Source organism: Mesoplodon densirostris, chromosome 20, assembly GCF_025265405.1.
Source record: "Mesoplodon densirostris isolate mMesDen1 chromosome 20, mMesDen1 primary haplotype, whole genome shotgun sequence".
Taxonomy (NCBI): Eukaryota; Metazoa; Chordata; class Mammalia; order Artiodactyla; family Ziphiidae; genus Mesoplodon; species Mesoplodon densirostris.
The window spans coordinates 30,103,914-30,120,316 of record NC_082680.1 but is presented as its reverse complement, the minus strand read 5'-3'; the positions used below and the strand labels follow the sequence as shown (position 1 = coordinate 30,120,316).

Here is a 16,403-nt window from a genome sequence, read left to right as displayed (position 1 = left end):
GTCCTATTAAAAAACACAAACCCTCCTACCCCCTCGCCCCCACCCCCAATTCCAACATTCCCAACCCCCTCCCTGCTTTAATTTTCCCCATAGCACTTCTTACCATCTTAAGTAATCTCTATTATCAATCTATATTGCTTATTTGTCTCCTCCTCTCCTCCCACGAGAATGGAAGCTCCACAGGGGCATGGCGTTTGTTTTGTTCACTGCCATATCCCCAGGGCTTAAACAGTGCTTCCACGTCTTCCCCAAATATTTATCAGGGTGCATGCAGGACATTTACTACAATCCCAAGTATCTATGTGTGCAGGGATGATAAAGGTCATCAGAGACACGATAAAGTGGAAAACATCGTCCCTGTGCTGCTAAGTGAAGAAAAGGGGGAAAATAACAATGAAAACGCAAATTAATTCTACTCTAAAGGCAAAACAAAAATCAAAGAGTAGAATGTCCAGTTCAAAACAAAACAAGGAAAAATTATAAACTGTTCCACTGGAAGGAGATCTTAGAGTCACTGATTCCTTACTTATAAAGAAGTAAATGAAGACGAATGATCTACCCAATTCGCGGTAGCACCCAGAGGGAGGGCTAAAGCTAAAAGCTCCTGATGCTAACTCCAGTGTTCTCTTCACTATGCCTGGACCCTAAACAATGGACAAGCTGCCTTATCATTAGAAATATATTGGCAATTCAGAGGTAATAAGCTAAACTCTCTATCCTTCATCACCTGTTACTGTTAAACTATAATAAAGTTAAATTATACTTCTATAAAGTTGAAGGGTTTGCAAAGTCAGTTGATATCCAAATATATTATTTCTGAGCTTTACAGTAAGAGAAAAATAGTATAAAAATTAATTTTTGTGCATTGGTTACCCTGTTAGCATATTATGTTTCTTCTGATGTGGAGATAAAACTCACTTTTGAGCAAACATTCCCAGATATGAAATACATGCATATAACACACTACTATTCTCCAGTGTCAGTAAAGATACAGCATGTAGTACTCTACCTATCACACACTGAGAGAGAGGTGAATTCTTATTCTTATAACAAGACCACTGTAACCATCACCAGTCAGGTAAGGGTCAGAAATCTATGTAACCAGCATTCTACCCTGGTCATAGAATTTTACTTAACTGACTATTTCATCTTCTTATGTTTCAAGTTGATTATTTTGTCTTTAAAAAAAAAAAAAGCTACTAAGGATCAGTATGTCACTTTACTAGAATAATGTCCAATGGACACCAGTGCCATAATCACTGGCTGACATTACTCACTGAACCAATCACTCCTGAAAATAACACCCTTGTCTTAAAAAAAGTGAAATTTAAATACATATATATTTTTTAAGAGATAACTTACCTGCTCTGAGTAGGGCCTAGGGGCTTCTCTTCTTTCTCTAGTTAATCTCCAAGGAGTTATTATTTCATAAGAAGAGAGATGGGAGGTCTGTTGAAAGCCTACAGAAAAGGGAATAACAAACATTATATAACAACTGAACCTGAAAAACTACATGTCCTAAAATACAATGGAAATCAAAAGCTGAATGTTCAATTCATGGAAAAATCATCTGATGTTCTCACACTAAAATATATATAATTTTATACAAAGTTTTATAGGAAAATAGCAATATACTAGATAAGTATGAGGGGGAAGAAATGTATTTCTTAAAAAAGGATGTCAGCCTTTATCCAAACAGTATATACACAGCAATCATTTTCAAACAATTTTTAGCTATAAACTCTAATCCCTTGTCTTAAAAGAAATCCTAAGGCATAAACACAAGGAAAAAACTGCTCCGGTGGGGAAGTGGAGGGAAGACATCTAGAACCTGGCACAGTTTACTCCTGTCTCTTTTCCCACCCTCACCCAACATGAATGATATCCAGAGATGGTACGGGGATACTTACAAAACGGCCAAGGACAATAAGAGGGAAAAGTTACTTTTAATGCCTGATGGATTAACTCTAATAAATACATACCTAACAATGTAGCAATTATCTCCAATGAAATTACTGCCACTAATCTGTCCTAAAAAGTTGAATAAATAAAATGTATTAAAAATGAAGTACTCAGAATCATCATGCAAGACTTCCTCCCAATTCCAATCCTGTACAGCTCACCACACAGTGGAGTCACATCTGAGTGGGGCCTGGGTTCTAAACTCATCACTTGAGAGGGGAGAGGGATAAACTAGGAGTGTGGGATTCACAGATACACACCACTATATGTAAAACAGATAAACAGGGACCTACTGAAAAGAACCTGAAAAAGAATGAATATATGTATATGTATAACTGAATCACTTTGCTGTACACCTGAAACTAACACAACATTGCAGATCAACTATAATCCAATAAAATTTTAAAAAAAAACAAGGACCTACCATATAGCACAGGGAACTATATTCAATATCTTATAATAATCTATAATGGAAAATAATCTGAAAAAATATATATATATAAAAAACTGAATCACTTTGCTGTACACTTGAAACCAATACAATATTGTAAATCAACTATACTTCAATGAAAAAAAATAAGTAAATCTACCTAAAAAAATTAAAATGAAAATAAATAAGTAAATAAAACACTGAGCAGAAAGCCATTTTGGTTCATTGCACTGAAGCAGTCAAGCAGGATTTATGTATGAATACAAAGTTTTAATGTTAGGTTTCAATTTTGTATTTTTGAAATTATCAAAGGTATTAAATAATCATATATTATTTTAAAAATAAGATAACTAGAAAAAAAGTAAAGTCATCACTTAAGCAAAATTTGGGTATAATTAAAATGGCCCATTCAAATCCCTTAGGAAGGCACACCCCATGCTGGCATCTGATACAGTCTCTCAGTACATCCAACATATCTCTTCCTCCAGCATAACTGCCAATGACGGCATGTCAGTTTGTTCAGAGAACTTGACGAGTAGATGGTCACCATCTAAGGACCACGGATGAAAAACCTCTATCTCTATATATCTCCATATACCAAAACCACATTTGTTATGAGGAGACTTGAGAATGGCATACACAAACAGAAACACTGAGGGAAGGACAGATTCACAGCTTCTACTCAGTGGGGATCAATTCAGGAAATAAATACATTCAGTAGAATTTCTAGAACAAATAAATGCCATGAAAGGGAGGAAGAGGGGACCACTATAAATTAAAAGAGCCATATAACCAAATGCAATATCTGGACCTATCTGGATCCTAATTAAAATAAATCAACAGAAAAAAAAATTCTGAGACAACTAGGGAAATGTTAACACTGTATAGATATGTGATGATCTTGAGGAATTAGTATTAATTTTTTAAAGTGTAATAAGCATATTGTGGGTAATGTTTTCTTTAAAAGTCCTTATGTCATAGAGATTCATTCTGAATATTCAAGGGCAACATGATATGACATCCAGGATTCGCATCAAAATAATCCTGTGTATGTTTGAGGGATGAGATACATATGAAACTATATTAAAACTGGGTAATGGGTACAGAGGAGCTCATTACTCTTCTCTCTACTGTTCTGTATGTTTAAAATTTTCGATAGTAAAATAAGTATTTTTTAAGTAGTTATCTGTAGGGAGTGGGATGGGAGGAGAGACTTTTCACTTTATAAGCTCTGTATTATTTATAGTGTCTAGGAAACATTACAATTACAACATATATCATATATAGGAGACTATAAGATGTGTCATAAACAAACATGTAAGTATCATAAGTAAATGTATCAAACTTGTTTAAAGCAGCTACCACGATGGAATAGAACCAGAGAGTAATGAGATAAGGACTCAGACTTTATTTCCTGTACTCATGCATGTCCGTATTGTTTGAATTTGTTTTTTTTTTTTTTTTTTTTTTCTTTTCTTTTTGCGGTATGCGGGCCTCTCACTGTTGTGGCCTCTCCCGTTGCGGAGCACAGGCTCCGGATGCGCAGGCCCAGCGGCCATGGCTCACGGGCCCAGCCGCTCCGCGGCATATGGGATCCTCCCAGACCGGGGCACGAACCCGTATCCCCTGCATCGGCAGGCGGACTCTTAACCACTGCGCCACCAGGGAGGCCCGAATCATTTATTTTTTAAAGGCTTTCAAAATTATACCACCCCAAAATAACTTCTATTTACATATAAGAGCTGTTATTCTGATACTGACTTCTTGGTTTTAAAATCCAAGGATCCACTTTCTGAATGCCACAGGAGTTCCAAAACATCATAAGAAATGCACATATTTTGGTTATGTCATTGAAAAACAATATACACTGGTTGTATGAAACCCTTTCTTCCTGTATTTTTTCAATATTCCTTCATCCCTAGTCCTGGCTTATTTTTATTCTTTTTCCCGTTCATACCTTGCATAGAGTTTCCCCAAATTCCTTTTATTTTTTGTTTTTAATTCCAAATAGTAGCACTTTCTCATGGGAATCTAAAGATCAAGTTTCCCATGTCACTATAAAGGATGTGCATCAACATTATTTGTACTATAAAGCTTCAGCCTCAGCACTATTGACATTTGAGGCCAGAAAATTCTTTGCTGTGGGTGTTTTTCTGTGCAATGTAGGATAGTTAGGAGCATCCCTGACCTCTACCCACCACTGGCCAGAAGTACCACCAGTGTGACAACTAAAACTATCTTTCAGCTGCCTTCTGGGGGCAAAATCACCCCCCCCCCGAAAACCACTGGTATAGAGTTCACAATGAAAACTAAAATCTTAATACAGTCAGCTCCATGGAAAATACAAACTATTTTATCAGAATTTGACAGAATTTGATGCACACCATCAAAAGTCACATTACTAGAAAACATAGGCCGGAGATAAAAGTAAGAGTTGAGGACTTCCCTGGTGGTGCAGTGGTTAAGAATTCGCCTGCCAATGGAGGAGACACAGGTTCCAGCCCTGGTCCAGGAAGATCCCACACGCCACGGAGCAGCTAAGCCTGCGTGCCACAACTTCTGAGCCTGAGCTCTAGAGCCTGAGAGCCACAACTACCAAGCCCGCGCACCACAATTACTGAAGCCCGCGTGCATAGAGCCTGTGCTCCACAACAAGAGAAGCCACCGAGCATAGAGCCTGTGCTCCACAACAAGAGAAGCCACCGCAATGAGAAGCCCACGCACCGCAATGAAGAGTAGCTCCCGCTCGCCACAACTAGAGAAAGCCCGCGCACAGCAACGAAGACCCAACGTAGCCAAAAATAAATAAATAAAACAATAAATAAATTTATTAAAAAAATAAGAGTTGAAACATGAAACTTAAAGTGTCTTAAACTTAGTAAAAGAAAGAAAAAGGTTTTAGTTGCACTTCTTTCTTCCTGTAACTCCTTACATATTTTTATGTACTGTGTTTTGGAGGAAGCCTAAATACATGTTTTGTAATAGCATCTGAGAAACTGAGTCCCCCTAAAAATGAGTCCCCTTACTGAGTTTATGATTAATCTCTCTATTCAAAACTTTATCCCCTTTCTTGCCCCCTCTGACCTCAATCCTGCGCTAACTGAACACTAATCAACCAGAGTCAGATGACTAAGATTGCTATTGTTGATAACATCACTATGTGCCTAAAACTGCTGTTGTAGATACTACTATCATTCACGTAGAAACTCAGGTTGCTTCTCCAGGGCAAGATGCCCTCATAGACCCCCAGCCATGGACCACCTGGCCAGAGGCATTCTGACTCCCAAAACCAGGATTAAGAAATGTCAGAAGATGATGATTAATCCCAGCATCTTTGTTCTTCCCCTTTAAAAAAAAAAAAAAAAAAAAACACTTCACTCAAAAAGTCAAGCTGGAATGGATCTGAGACTTGTCTTCCACTCCCTTTCTTGGCGCCCTGCAACATACCCTTACTTTGCTGCAAACACCCACTGTCAGAGTTTGGCTTTCTGTGCCCTGGACACAGAAGCCCTTCCTCAGTTACAACTGTAGACGGATATAAGTTAAAAGAATTCTACCTAATTGCAAAGCAAACAAATGTAAACCCTCAGCCAAGGGCTTTTCTCCTTTCCTTCCCACCTATTGTGTAAACAAAGAGCCACCCTTAAGTACTTTCACTATAGAAAATAAACCTGGGTTTCACATACAAGATGAAGAAGATAATTCTGTTGTCTGAGTTATTTCTTGAAGAGAAATTGCAATTAGATCCATAAATTGCTGTTATTTTGAGCCATATATATCCATTCCATTCACAAGGTCAGTGCCAAGTAAACATATATTATATATTAATAGCTATCTTCAAACATAATTATAATTTCCACTATTATGTCCTACATTCTGACATTTTTTGCGTTATAATTTTTTTTTACATTTACTCATTTTTACATTTAAAAAGAAACAGGGCTTTTGCTATTGTTTGTTTGTAAGTGGCCCTTTGGGAAAAACACTCACCATTTATAAGATTTAATGCCCTAAAGAATTTAAATTCCTCTACCAAGGAATTTAAGTTTCTTGAAACCAAGGACGGTACCTTACTCATCCCCTATTTCCTGCACTGGTACAGTAGATATTCAACAAATGTATTGAGTAAATGACCTCTTTTGATCTTTACAGCTATACATACATAGACCTCATAATTGCAAATTATCCTGTACAACCTAAAATAAGCTTTATTTTTTATGATTAGCATCTTTCATATCAATTTGCCACAAATCGTCACGGCCCACAATTTGTCATGTTAATGCAATGCCACATTTCACTATATTATTCTGCCATTGACTGCTTACCCTCCCCTCTGAAGCAGCCAATGTGTCAATGGATGTGGAACAGGCTCTCCCAGGCTCTACTTGTATGAGAGTTCTTAGGGGCTACTAAAGAAAGGGGTAGGGGGAACCTTCCAAAAATGAGTTAAGCCATAAAAAAATCTCATTAAAAGGAAAATGTGTCAAAGGGAAAGAAGCATTTCCCATGTATGGGAATGGGTTTTGTCCTACAGTATGACAAATGTTTGGCGGTGACATCATTTTTACTTATTATAAGCTGAAATACTCTAATTCTTACGTTAAAATCAACATAAACCGATACGAAAACAACTGCATATTTAAAAACTGACCGAAGTATTTATAAGTGAACTTCTCAGGCTCCCTAACTCATTCTTAAAGGGTGTGATTCAAGCAGTACCCGACACATGATCACTTTGGGGAAAACGATTTGACTGAAATAACACTTTCACAAAATGAAAAATAAACTACAATAATATATGAACAAGACTATACAATTCAAAGTGCAATTCAACTTTAATTGGGTCCATGTTGGCGCTATTCCAAGGCAGGGTGGTTGGGAGGTTAGTTACTCACATACCTAGAGGACCAGATTTATTTATGTGGCAGTCCCATAGTTCTGACACAAAGGTGGCATAACTCCAAGACTCTGCTATATACTAGGCATCAAAGAAAAAAAAAAAAGAAATATCATGAGGCCATCTATGTCATATATTTGAGCTTGTGGCTATTCCAAGAAAATGCTTCCGCTTACTTAAAGCTTGCATCTTTGCGGGGATTCGACCACAAACTAGGATTTAAAAAAAAATTATATATATATATATATACACACACACACACACACACACACACACACACATACATACACACACATATAAAGTCAACTTTGGTAAGGTAAAAATTATTTATTTATTTATTTATTTAAATTTGGCCTCGCCACTCAGCTTACAGGATCTTAGTTCCCCCACCAGGGATCGAACCTGCACCCCTGGCCGTGAAAGCACGGAGTCCTAACCACTGGACCGCCAAGGAATTCCCGGTAAGGTAAAATTTAAAGTGCGTTTGGAAAACTGTCTTGGAACCCAGCAACTTGTTCTGTGCATATTTTAATTATAAATGTTTTATTTTTTTACATAAAAGTGAAACTGAAATTATTTTTATATTTAAAAGACTACATTCTCCTATTCAGCACAAACATACCAAATCCAAATAATTCACAGGCACCTAAAAACAAAATTAGTACAGACCTAAGTTCTTACCATGTAGTTCATCTTAAAGTGATTCACCATGAGTAAGCCTTAAATCTCATTTCTTCTAGAATTCTAGTCTTGAAAAAAAAAAAAATTCCAGGTCTGCACATCATAATCACTATCTTAAAAGAAGAAATCAGATGAGGTTTCACACCTGCCTGACTCCCTTTGTTATTGTTCACAATGATACAAAGTTACCTTTGTTAGCCCCTGTTTAAAAATATATATAAAGTTTACTGTGTCAGCTTTTGAGAATTTATACTGCATTTCCTCATCGACACAATGTTATAAATGGTTAAAAAAAAAAAAGATTCTACAAAACCTATTTAAGTCCTAATGTAACTGGATGTGTAGGTGGTACTTACTGAGTACGCAAATTCCTCTTTCATTAGCAGAAAAGGTTTCAGTGCTGCTTTAAACATCCTGTATTGCAAAAATTCGGTCAGCTGATTGTGGAAGAACATTCCCGTAGGGAAACATGAGTTGACTCACTGCACACTAGTACAAAAGCCTCTTAACTGCTCTCTCCCAGGCTCCAGCCCCTCCCTCCTATATTCTGTCCTCCACTGTGTAGCCAGTTATATTAAACGCAAATCTAGTTATGTCACATCCCTACTTAAAAACCATCCTGCCCAAAGAACTTCCTCCAGGGTAAAGTCCAAACCCCACAGCACATCACAAGAAGACTCTCCCCAGCTGGTACCAACCTACCTTGGTTTTTTCCGTGCCTCCCTTTCATGTAGACTGCCTGGTGACATTCTCATCATTCCCTAACTAGTCGTGTCCTCATACCTCTCCATACTCTTGCAAAAATCCTTCTGCTTAGAAAGAATTCCTATTCCTTTCCTTGAACATTCACCTATATAGATCAGTTCAAATATCACTTTCTCGATAAAAACCTTCCCCTATATCCCTCAGACAGACTCAGCACATTTGGTCACCTTCCGCCCCTCCACAAGCATTGAGCTTGGTGTTTATAGGCGTTTGATAAACGCTGACTAAATTTTGAAAGCATACACATGCTTCAGTGAGGGACTGGCCATAAACTGTTAAAGCTGCTGTTAAAAAACATAAGGATATTCCATCCATCTATATGCGGGTATGCAATAAACAGACAGAAGCATGGATTACTAAAACTCCAGATGTTTAACCTACTTCTCCTTAAATGTTGGTAAATGTTAACCATATAGAATACCACAGCAAAAACAGTCTCAACCATAAAAGATTTGGTAGCTTCCCATTCAATAAAGTTTCAGTATTTAGAGCTTCAAAATTCCTGCAATGGGGCAAATTTACCTAATTGAAAAAGAATAAACCAAACATAAGAAAAAATTTAAATTTAGTCCTGCACTGAAATCTTCACCTTTGAACAACTCTCAGGATAAAGATTTAGTAGAAACCCCCATTCTCCATCATACTCTATGGCTGATAAAGAAAACACAACCGTGCAAACAATAATTTAACTCGAGCCAAAATAAAGAAAGAAGGTGTTTCCAGAAAGAAGCTAGTGTGTTGGCGATTTGTTTCCACTATGTTTGGGTATATCCAATACAAAACCTTATATATTCAAGGCTAGTTTCACAAGTCAAAAGCGATTTCACATAAATGATCTAATTCTCACTGTAATCCTGTGAGTTAAGCAGAGCAGGGATTATTTGTCCGTATTTGAGATATTACCAACCCAATAAAAAAGAATATAAAAGACCGTTTGGCTATAGAAATGTAGCACTTCGTTTCCAAAAAAGTATTCTTACTACAACAACAAAATGGCCCAAGAAAAAAAATAAGAACCCCCCTCCCCATTCCATCGCTAAATTTAGCTCTGTGTACCTAGTGGTGACTCCGCTAATAAAATGAACATCAAAATTTCAAACCATGATAACCTGGAGCAAAAGTTGCATCTCCCGGTCTGCTTCCCGGTGACATTGACTGTATAAGCAAGAGCAAGCTCCATTTCTCAAAGCACTTCTCAAAACCTCCGCGCGCACCCAGCCTCCAAGGCTCTCAGCCGAGTCCCCGAGGTCAGGGTCGGACCCAGAGTCGCCCCGAGAGGGTCTGGGGGCCCCAGCCTTGCGCGAGATGGGGGTGGGGCACGCCGCAAAAGGCTCTGCCCAGCATGAGACCGAGGACGAGGAATCAGACCCGAGAACAGTGCCGAGAAGAATTTGGGGCGCTAGACCCCGAGCCCCGGGTCCGAGCACTGTCCACACACAGCTGAGCGGCTCCGCCTCCGACTCTGGGTCCAGTCCCCAGGCCAGGCCCCTCCACTCCCAGGCACCACGGGGTAACTCCGAGCATCCCAGCCCTAGGAAACACCAATCCCAAAGGGTCCTGGGGGCGGACACCCACCTGACCGAGCCCCAACGAGGGCTGGGCTCACCAAGCCGAACAAGAGCAGCCACAGGAAGCAGAGGGTCCCAGAGGGCGAGCCCGCGCCCGATCCCATCTCGGCCGAGTCCGCAGGTTCCCCTCAACACTCGGTCGCCCCTGCCTCCGCCCGCTCCACCATTTCCCAGCCCTGCCGGGGCCCCAGAGCTGGCAGCGATGCGCGCGCTCGGCACTGACGCAAGTCGGCTCTGGTCCGAGCTCGCTCCCGACGCTGCGCTGGCTACACTGACGTAGAGAGCGATCCGTCCCCGGCGAGAGAACGGACTTTCTATCGGGCCCCTAAGACCCTCACTAGTCTGCCCCGCCCATCACTATCCGCCCCGCCTCCTCCCTCCAAGGCCCGCCTACTTCAGGGGTCGAGGGAGCCCATTGGAGGAAGCAATCGAGGCAAAAGTAGGCGGAGCGTGAGACCCAGAAGCGGAATTGACAGGCACAAGTGAAGCGCAGCCCCGCCTCCTGCGCAGCCTCTTCTTATTAGCTGTCGGGGTCGGGCGGAGCGTCGAGCTGCTCTCCCATTGGCTGTTTGGCGGCGAGGAGCGGGGCTACGCGGAGAGGCCTGACCAGGCAGGGCTTGGGGTCGGCGGTGCCGGCCGGGGTTTGAGGTTGAGACCAGTCTCCGCCACTGGGCTCGGGAAGATGGTGTTGGGTGGTTGCCCGGTGAGTTACTTACTTCTCTGCGGCCAGGCGGCTTTGCTGATGGGGAATCTCCTGCTGCTGCATTGTGTCTCTCGGAGCCACTCGCACAACACTACCGCCGAGCCCGAGCCCACATCCGCTGGCGCCGCCCACCCGGAGGGCTCCACCGGCTCCGCGAGCTGGGAATATGGCGACCCCCAGTCTCCAGTCATCCTTTGCTCTTACCTGTAAGCTACGCAGTCGTCGAGGCGGGTGTAGATGGAGATGGGGCCTGGGACATATGGGTGTTATGCAGGGGAGAGGAAGGGAGGGAGGCAGGCTGCTTTTTTCCCCCAGACCCTCTCCACCTGAGGACCGGATAAGTCAACACGCGGGAAGTAAATATCGTGACAGGTTTCTCACTCGTCTCACACATGCAGGGGAAAACCCTGTGTGTCGGCGGCAGATCCTTTGGGATCCCCAAAGAGGAGAACTAGGGAGGAGTGACATCATATAGCTCCGGAAGAAGTGTACGGGTTGTGCTTTCTCTGTCCTGCTCCCTTTAACCTAAGGAGAAACCATCGTAGGTGCTGCTACTGAGTGGGGCACAATTGGAGTAAGTTATTTGTACCTACAGGCACTTCCTTACAGAAAAAAAAAAACAAAGAATATCCTTACTGTCGCAGAGCCAAGTCAAAATTTTTAACCTCTCTTTTAAGTCAAATAAGAAAAGGTGTTTGGGAAATGCAAAGAAGGCTGGGAATCCTTTGGCTTCAACTTTGCCCTCATACCTTGTGGCTGTTTGCCTAGGGAAGAGATGAAGCCATGGCAGAGGTAGAATCCGTGTAGAAATAGGACCAGAAACACGCCCCTGGCACAACCAAAGGGTCCTTTGGATGGCTGTTTGACCGGCTGTGCTTCAGCCTAACTGACAGCACTTCTTGTCTTGGGGAAGAGTCAGAATGAAATTAACCCCCAGAAAACTTAAAGAAATTTCTCTTGCCTGTTTTGATTATATACATGTAAACAGCCATTTGCAAAACCTTAATGATGATGACAATGATGCTCTTACTGGTGATTTACAGGCCCGATGAATTTATAGAATGTGAAGACCCAGTGGATCATGTTGGAAATGCAACGGCATCCCAGGAACTTGGTTATGGTTGTCTCAAGGTGGGTTTTTGTTTTGTTTTATGAGCAAACTCTTCCACAGAGAAATAGTACTGGCTAAATGCTGTTACAGAAAAGTATAAGGGACATTAAGTTACCTTTTTGTAAAATTCATTGGAATGACTATTACTGGAAATTTTCAGCATGGCTAGGGTCAGTGGCTGAACAAGACATTTAGTTTCCTCAGGAAGAAGCAGTCTCTGTGCCAAAACTACCCAGGTGCAAAGACCAACCTGTCTTTGGTTCCTTTGGCCATTGAGATTGACAGATTTGGAACTCAAATATCACCCCTGACAGTCCTTCAAGGTATGTACTTTCCCGAAAGAGCAAAAGAAAGGTTTAGGCAGTTTCTAAAACTGATGATGGATTGAGCAGTATCTTTGTTACACATGCATTTGGGGCAAAGATCCTCTTGCCAGTGACCTTTCTTTTCACCACACAAGCAGTTTCCACTGTGTCCTTAGGAAATAGGTAGGGTCTATCAGTATATGTCTTTGTAGGAGGTTAGAGCATTCAGGAGAAGGCTTTGATAACAGTGGCCTCTTGGAATGGAAAGAAGCCATTCAGTTCCATTAATAATATCCCTAAAGCTGGATGCATGCTTCCTAGTCAGTCTCCCCAAAACCAGTGAAGTTCACATACTTCCTCCCCACTGTGGACTCACCATTATGTTATATTATGCTACATAATGCAAGTCAAGACAGAGTCAGCTATAAGAGAATTATGGAAAATATTCTTTGTGCTAAATCAGACACGGGAATAAACCTGAAAGTAATAAGGCCAAAAAGGCCACTCTTACTGCAGTCATGTGTAAAGAAATATTTTCAATACAATGAGATTTTGTTCTATGGGCAATTATTGATAAAAGTTTGAGTGAGTATTGTATAGAGATCACTTACTTTTACCCATTTTCATTAAACACTGGGTTGATCCTGTCAAGGTTCTCGGACTGTCACTTCCCCCAGAAGTCCTGGAGGACTGTCAACATTCAGGCACCCGTGTCCTGGGGGAGGACCCACCCCTTCCCTTTGAGGAGTGTTTCAGCAAAAACAGTAGTGAAGCACTTAATAAGGTGCCAGTGGAGAATGTACAGCTGTGCTTTCTCTGCGAGCATTCAGTTACACAAAGGGTCAGAGGTCCTGTTCTGAAATTTTTTGCTGGGATTTAAACTTATAGATGTATTACAGACATCTGAAAATCAGTTTCGTGACTGAAGTAAAGTCCTGAGTCAGTTGATATTCTGAGTTCTTTCCTAATGATGTTCATTTATAATATGTATAAAACAGACCTCAACTACACATTTTTTAAATACCCATTCCCAAATGTTCAGTAATGTGCTCTTTTCTCCTGTAAATACGGGATAAAGCATTGTGTCTCTTCTAAATGGCATTTAATGAAACTGATGATAAACTTTTTTATTATATTATTAAAGAAGGCAGTCATAAGGAAAGAAAAAAAAAGTTTATTTAAAACAATGTACATTTAGGATGGACTAATGTAAAATCATGTGAAGCATGTCACTGCATTCCTTGCTCTTTAGCATAGCTTTACCTCACCTTTGTTAGAATAATTATTGTCCCGAGTCAGCTGTTACTAATATAAAGCTATATTTTGTGTTGCCTGCCCTGGTGAGTTTGGTTGGTTGTTTTGGTCCTTCTTCCCCAGTTCGGGGGTCAGGCCTACAGTGATGTGGAACACACCTCCGTACAGTGCCGCGCCCTGGACGGAATCGAATGTGCCAGTCCTAGGACCTTCCTACGAGAGAATAAACCTTGTATAAAGTAAGTGTTACTCTGAATGGAGTAGTTGTTACTTGGATGGCGGTAGAGCTGTTTTGTTATTTCTTGATGTGACTTTTTCTTTTACTGTGAGTGTTAAAGGGGCAACATGATTGCTACTGTGCATCCACCATGGACACCAACAATGTAGTTATAACAGAGGGGACACTGGACAGGAGACCAGAGGCTGTAAATTCTAAATGTCTCTTCCGCCAACCAGCTAAGGACCTTTGGCCACCCAGAGTCTCTGTCCTCTCATCTGAAAAATGAAGGAGTTGGAGCAGGTGATGTAGCTCCCAAAGTCCTAGGACAGGCTTAAGTCCTTTGCAAGCAGCCTTAGAATTTCAGGAATAAAGATTTTATTACGAAAAGTATGGACCCTTCTCCCTGAAAATCAGGTATCACCTTAAAGAATTACGGTTATTTCTGTAAACTCCGCCTGAAGGCACAGAATTTACGTATACCATTTGCTAATGGAGAGTCTGTGACTGTGTTAAGTGATGCTGTTAGGGCATCTGCAATTGATTGTCATCACAGTACATAAGACAGAAGACCTTACAAAGAAGTCCCGTTTTCAGGTGCCACGAAACAGCAGAAGAGGAATATGGAGATCGGTGTTCATTTAAGGGAAGGTCACACCTATTAGAGAACTACATTCAGAACTACAGCCTCCCTCAGGAAAGGAGCCTGGGTAGGAGGGATGGGGGCCCGGACTCCACGCCTACCAGGATACCTATCGTGCAAATGAGCCTGGTAGTTTCTTGTCCAGTCCAGCTCTGTATTGGTTCCTATAGGTCCTCCATACCTTAGCAAGTACTCTTTTGAGACTCCAGACAAACTAGAGATTTTCCTTTTGGGGGGCGGGGGGGGGGGGCACTTAAGAGGTCACAGAGGGACTGCCTCACCATCTATTCACTTACGTGAAATTCACTAATCATTAAGCGTTTTCATTTTCACGTGGTAAATAAGCATCTTCCTCTTAATCCCCTCTGTGTAGGTATACCGGACACTACTTCATAACCACTTTGCTTTACTCCTTCTTCCTGGGATGTTTTGGAGTAGATCGTTTCTGTCTGGGACACACTGGCACAGCAGTAGGGAAGCTCTTGACACTTGGAGGACTTGGAATTTGGTGGTTTGTTGACCTTATTTTGCTTATTACTGGAGGGCTGATGCCAAGTGACGGCAGCAATTGGTGTACTGTTTACTAAAAAGAGCTGCTGCCGTGGCCCAGAGAGGTAAGTCTCCTGAATTCATCTCTACAGGCTCAGAACTCGTCCTTATTATCAGACCTGACCATTGCCTTCCTCTTCGGAGAGAATGGCTTTGGTTAGGAAGGTTTCTTTGGACTGTGTATTTTCAACCCAAACTTCACCTTGCAGACTAGAAACGACAAGCAAACAGTATTGTGGGTATCAAGTTTGCACCTTTCCTCATATACAAAAAATATAAAGGATAGTGATTAACTTATAAGCTGCAGGAGGGTTTCCATACACTTTATTTCTGTGTGTTGCTGTATAATCAATCCTTTGGAGCAAGTGGACCCAACAGGAGAAGCAAAGTGAATATTTTCAGCCTTGTGCCTTTTGTGACCCTGAGTCCTCATGCGGTGGAGATTGGAAGCTGAACCAATGAAAATCTTCAGAAGTAGAAATGGCGATGGATTTTAATACACACTGAAATTCTGACTTTCTGAATTTAAATTGCAGAATAAATGTTGCCAACCTGGAATGCTCGTTCGGGTGTTTTCAGTAGGTAGAGGGAAACTCAAAATTATATTTGTTGTGCTTAAAGCTAAGCATTTGAACTGAGCCTGATAATAAACCCTATTGTTTCATAATTTTTATGCCTGAGAGGGAATATATCCAGTACAGTAATTTCCTCATTCCAGTTATGTTTTGGATAGCTGAACATGGCTGAGTTCAGCGATCCTCTTGGCAGACTTTTCCTATCAAAAAAGTAGTATTTACCAGTTTAGAGAGCCCATGTTGTAGACTAGTAAAAAAAAAAAAAAAAAATTTCATACAAGTAACTGTAAATCTGTTCTTCATGATTAGGTAAGATAATATGAGGGGCCTCAGGCCCCTGGAAAGAAAAGCAGACTCTTCCTTAAAGGATATTACTACTGAGTGCTGGGTAGAGTTAGGATGTGATCTGGGGGGCAAAGAGAAACTGAACACATTCTGTCAAAATAAGCATGGTACCAAAATCTCTCAGTGTGGGCTATAGCAATCAGTCATAGGGAAAGAGACAGAAAGGTTTCGAGTTCCCAAATCACTGGGAATAAAAGAAAATGTTCTGAATTATAAGTGGTTTTTAAAACTTAGTTCCCATCCCTTGCAATCTGAGTTGAAAAGAATATAAGGTAAAAATGGGGTTTGTAAGGTAAATCAAACTAAGAGCCTGCTATTTGGGCAACTTATAAATTCTAGAAACAAGGGAGAACTGCTCAAAGTTTAGTCTCATAATAATTGACATAAAGACCAAGAAT

General features: G+C 41.0%; 2 protein-coding genes across 2 annotated transcripts in view; one reads left to right on the top strand and one right to left on the bottom strand.

Moving 5' to 3' along the window:
* Positions 1 to 10,623, bottom strand: part of ADAM9 (ADAM metallopeptidase domain 9) — a 105,247-nt gene extending 94,624 nt beyond the window's left edge. The window contains exons 1-2 of the mRNA XM_060086204.1: positions 10,311 to 10,623; positions 1,363 to 1,460 (exon numbers count right to left, since the gene is read on the bottom strand). Coding sequence (XP_059942187.1) covers positions 1,363 to 1,460; positions 10,311 to 10,407 — 195 coding nt within the window. The 5' untranslated portion in view covers positions 10,408 to 10,623. The remainder of the gene's footprint in view (positions 1 to 1,362; positions 1,461 to 10,310) is intronic.
* A 266-nt stretch (positions 10,624 to 10,889) lies between these two features.
* TM2D2 (TM2 domain containing 2) lies at positions 10,890 to 15,752 on the top strand. The gene is made up of 4 exons (XM_060086140.1): positions 10,890 to 11,212; positions 12,050 to 12,137; positions 13,800 to 13,915; positions 14,910 to 15,752. Exons 1-4 carry the CDS (start codon positions 10,986 to 10,988, stop codon positions 15,121 to 15,123), a joined length of 645 nt encoding a protein of 214 aa, XP_059942123.1. The 5' UTR covers positions 10,890 to 10,985; the 3' UTR covers positions 15,124 to 15,752.
* The last annotated feature ends 651 nt before the right edge of the window (positions 15,753 to 16,403 follow it).

Excerpts from the sequence above, each read along its gene's own strand:
- TM2D2 (XM_060086140.1), top strand. The coding sequence starts at position 10,986 with ATGGTGTTGGGTGGTTGCCCGGTGAGTTACTTACTTCTCTGCGGCCAG. Across the intron at positions 11,213-12,049 it reads GTCATCCTTTGCTCTTACCT|GCCCGATGAATTTATAGAAT; the intron begins GTAAGCTACGCA and ends GGTGATTTACAG. Across the intron at positions 12,138-13,799 it reads TTGGTTATGGTTGTCTCAAG|TTCGGGGGTCAGGCCTACAG; the intron begins GTGGGTTTTTGT and ends CTTCTTCCCCAG.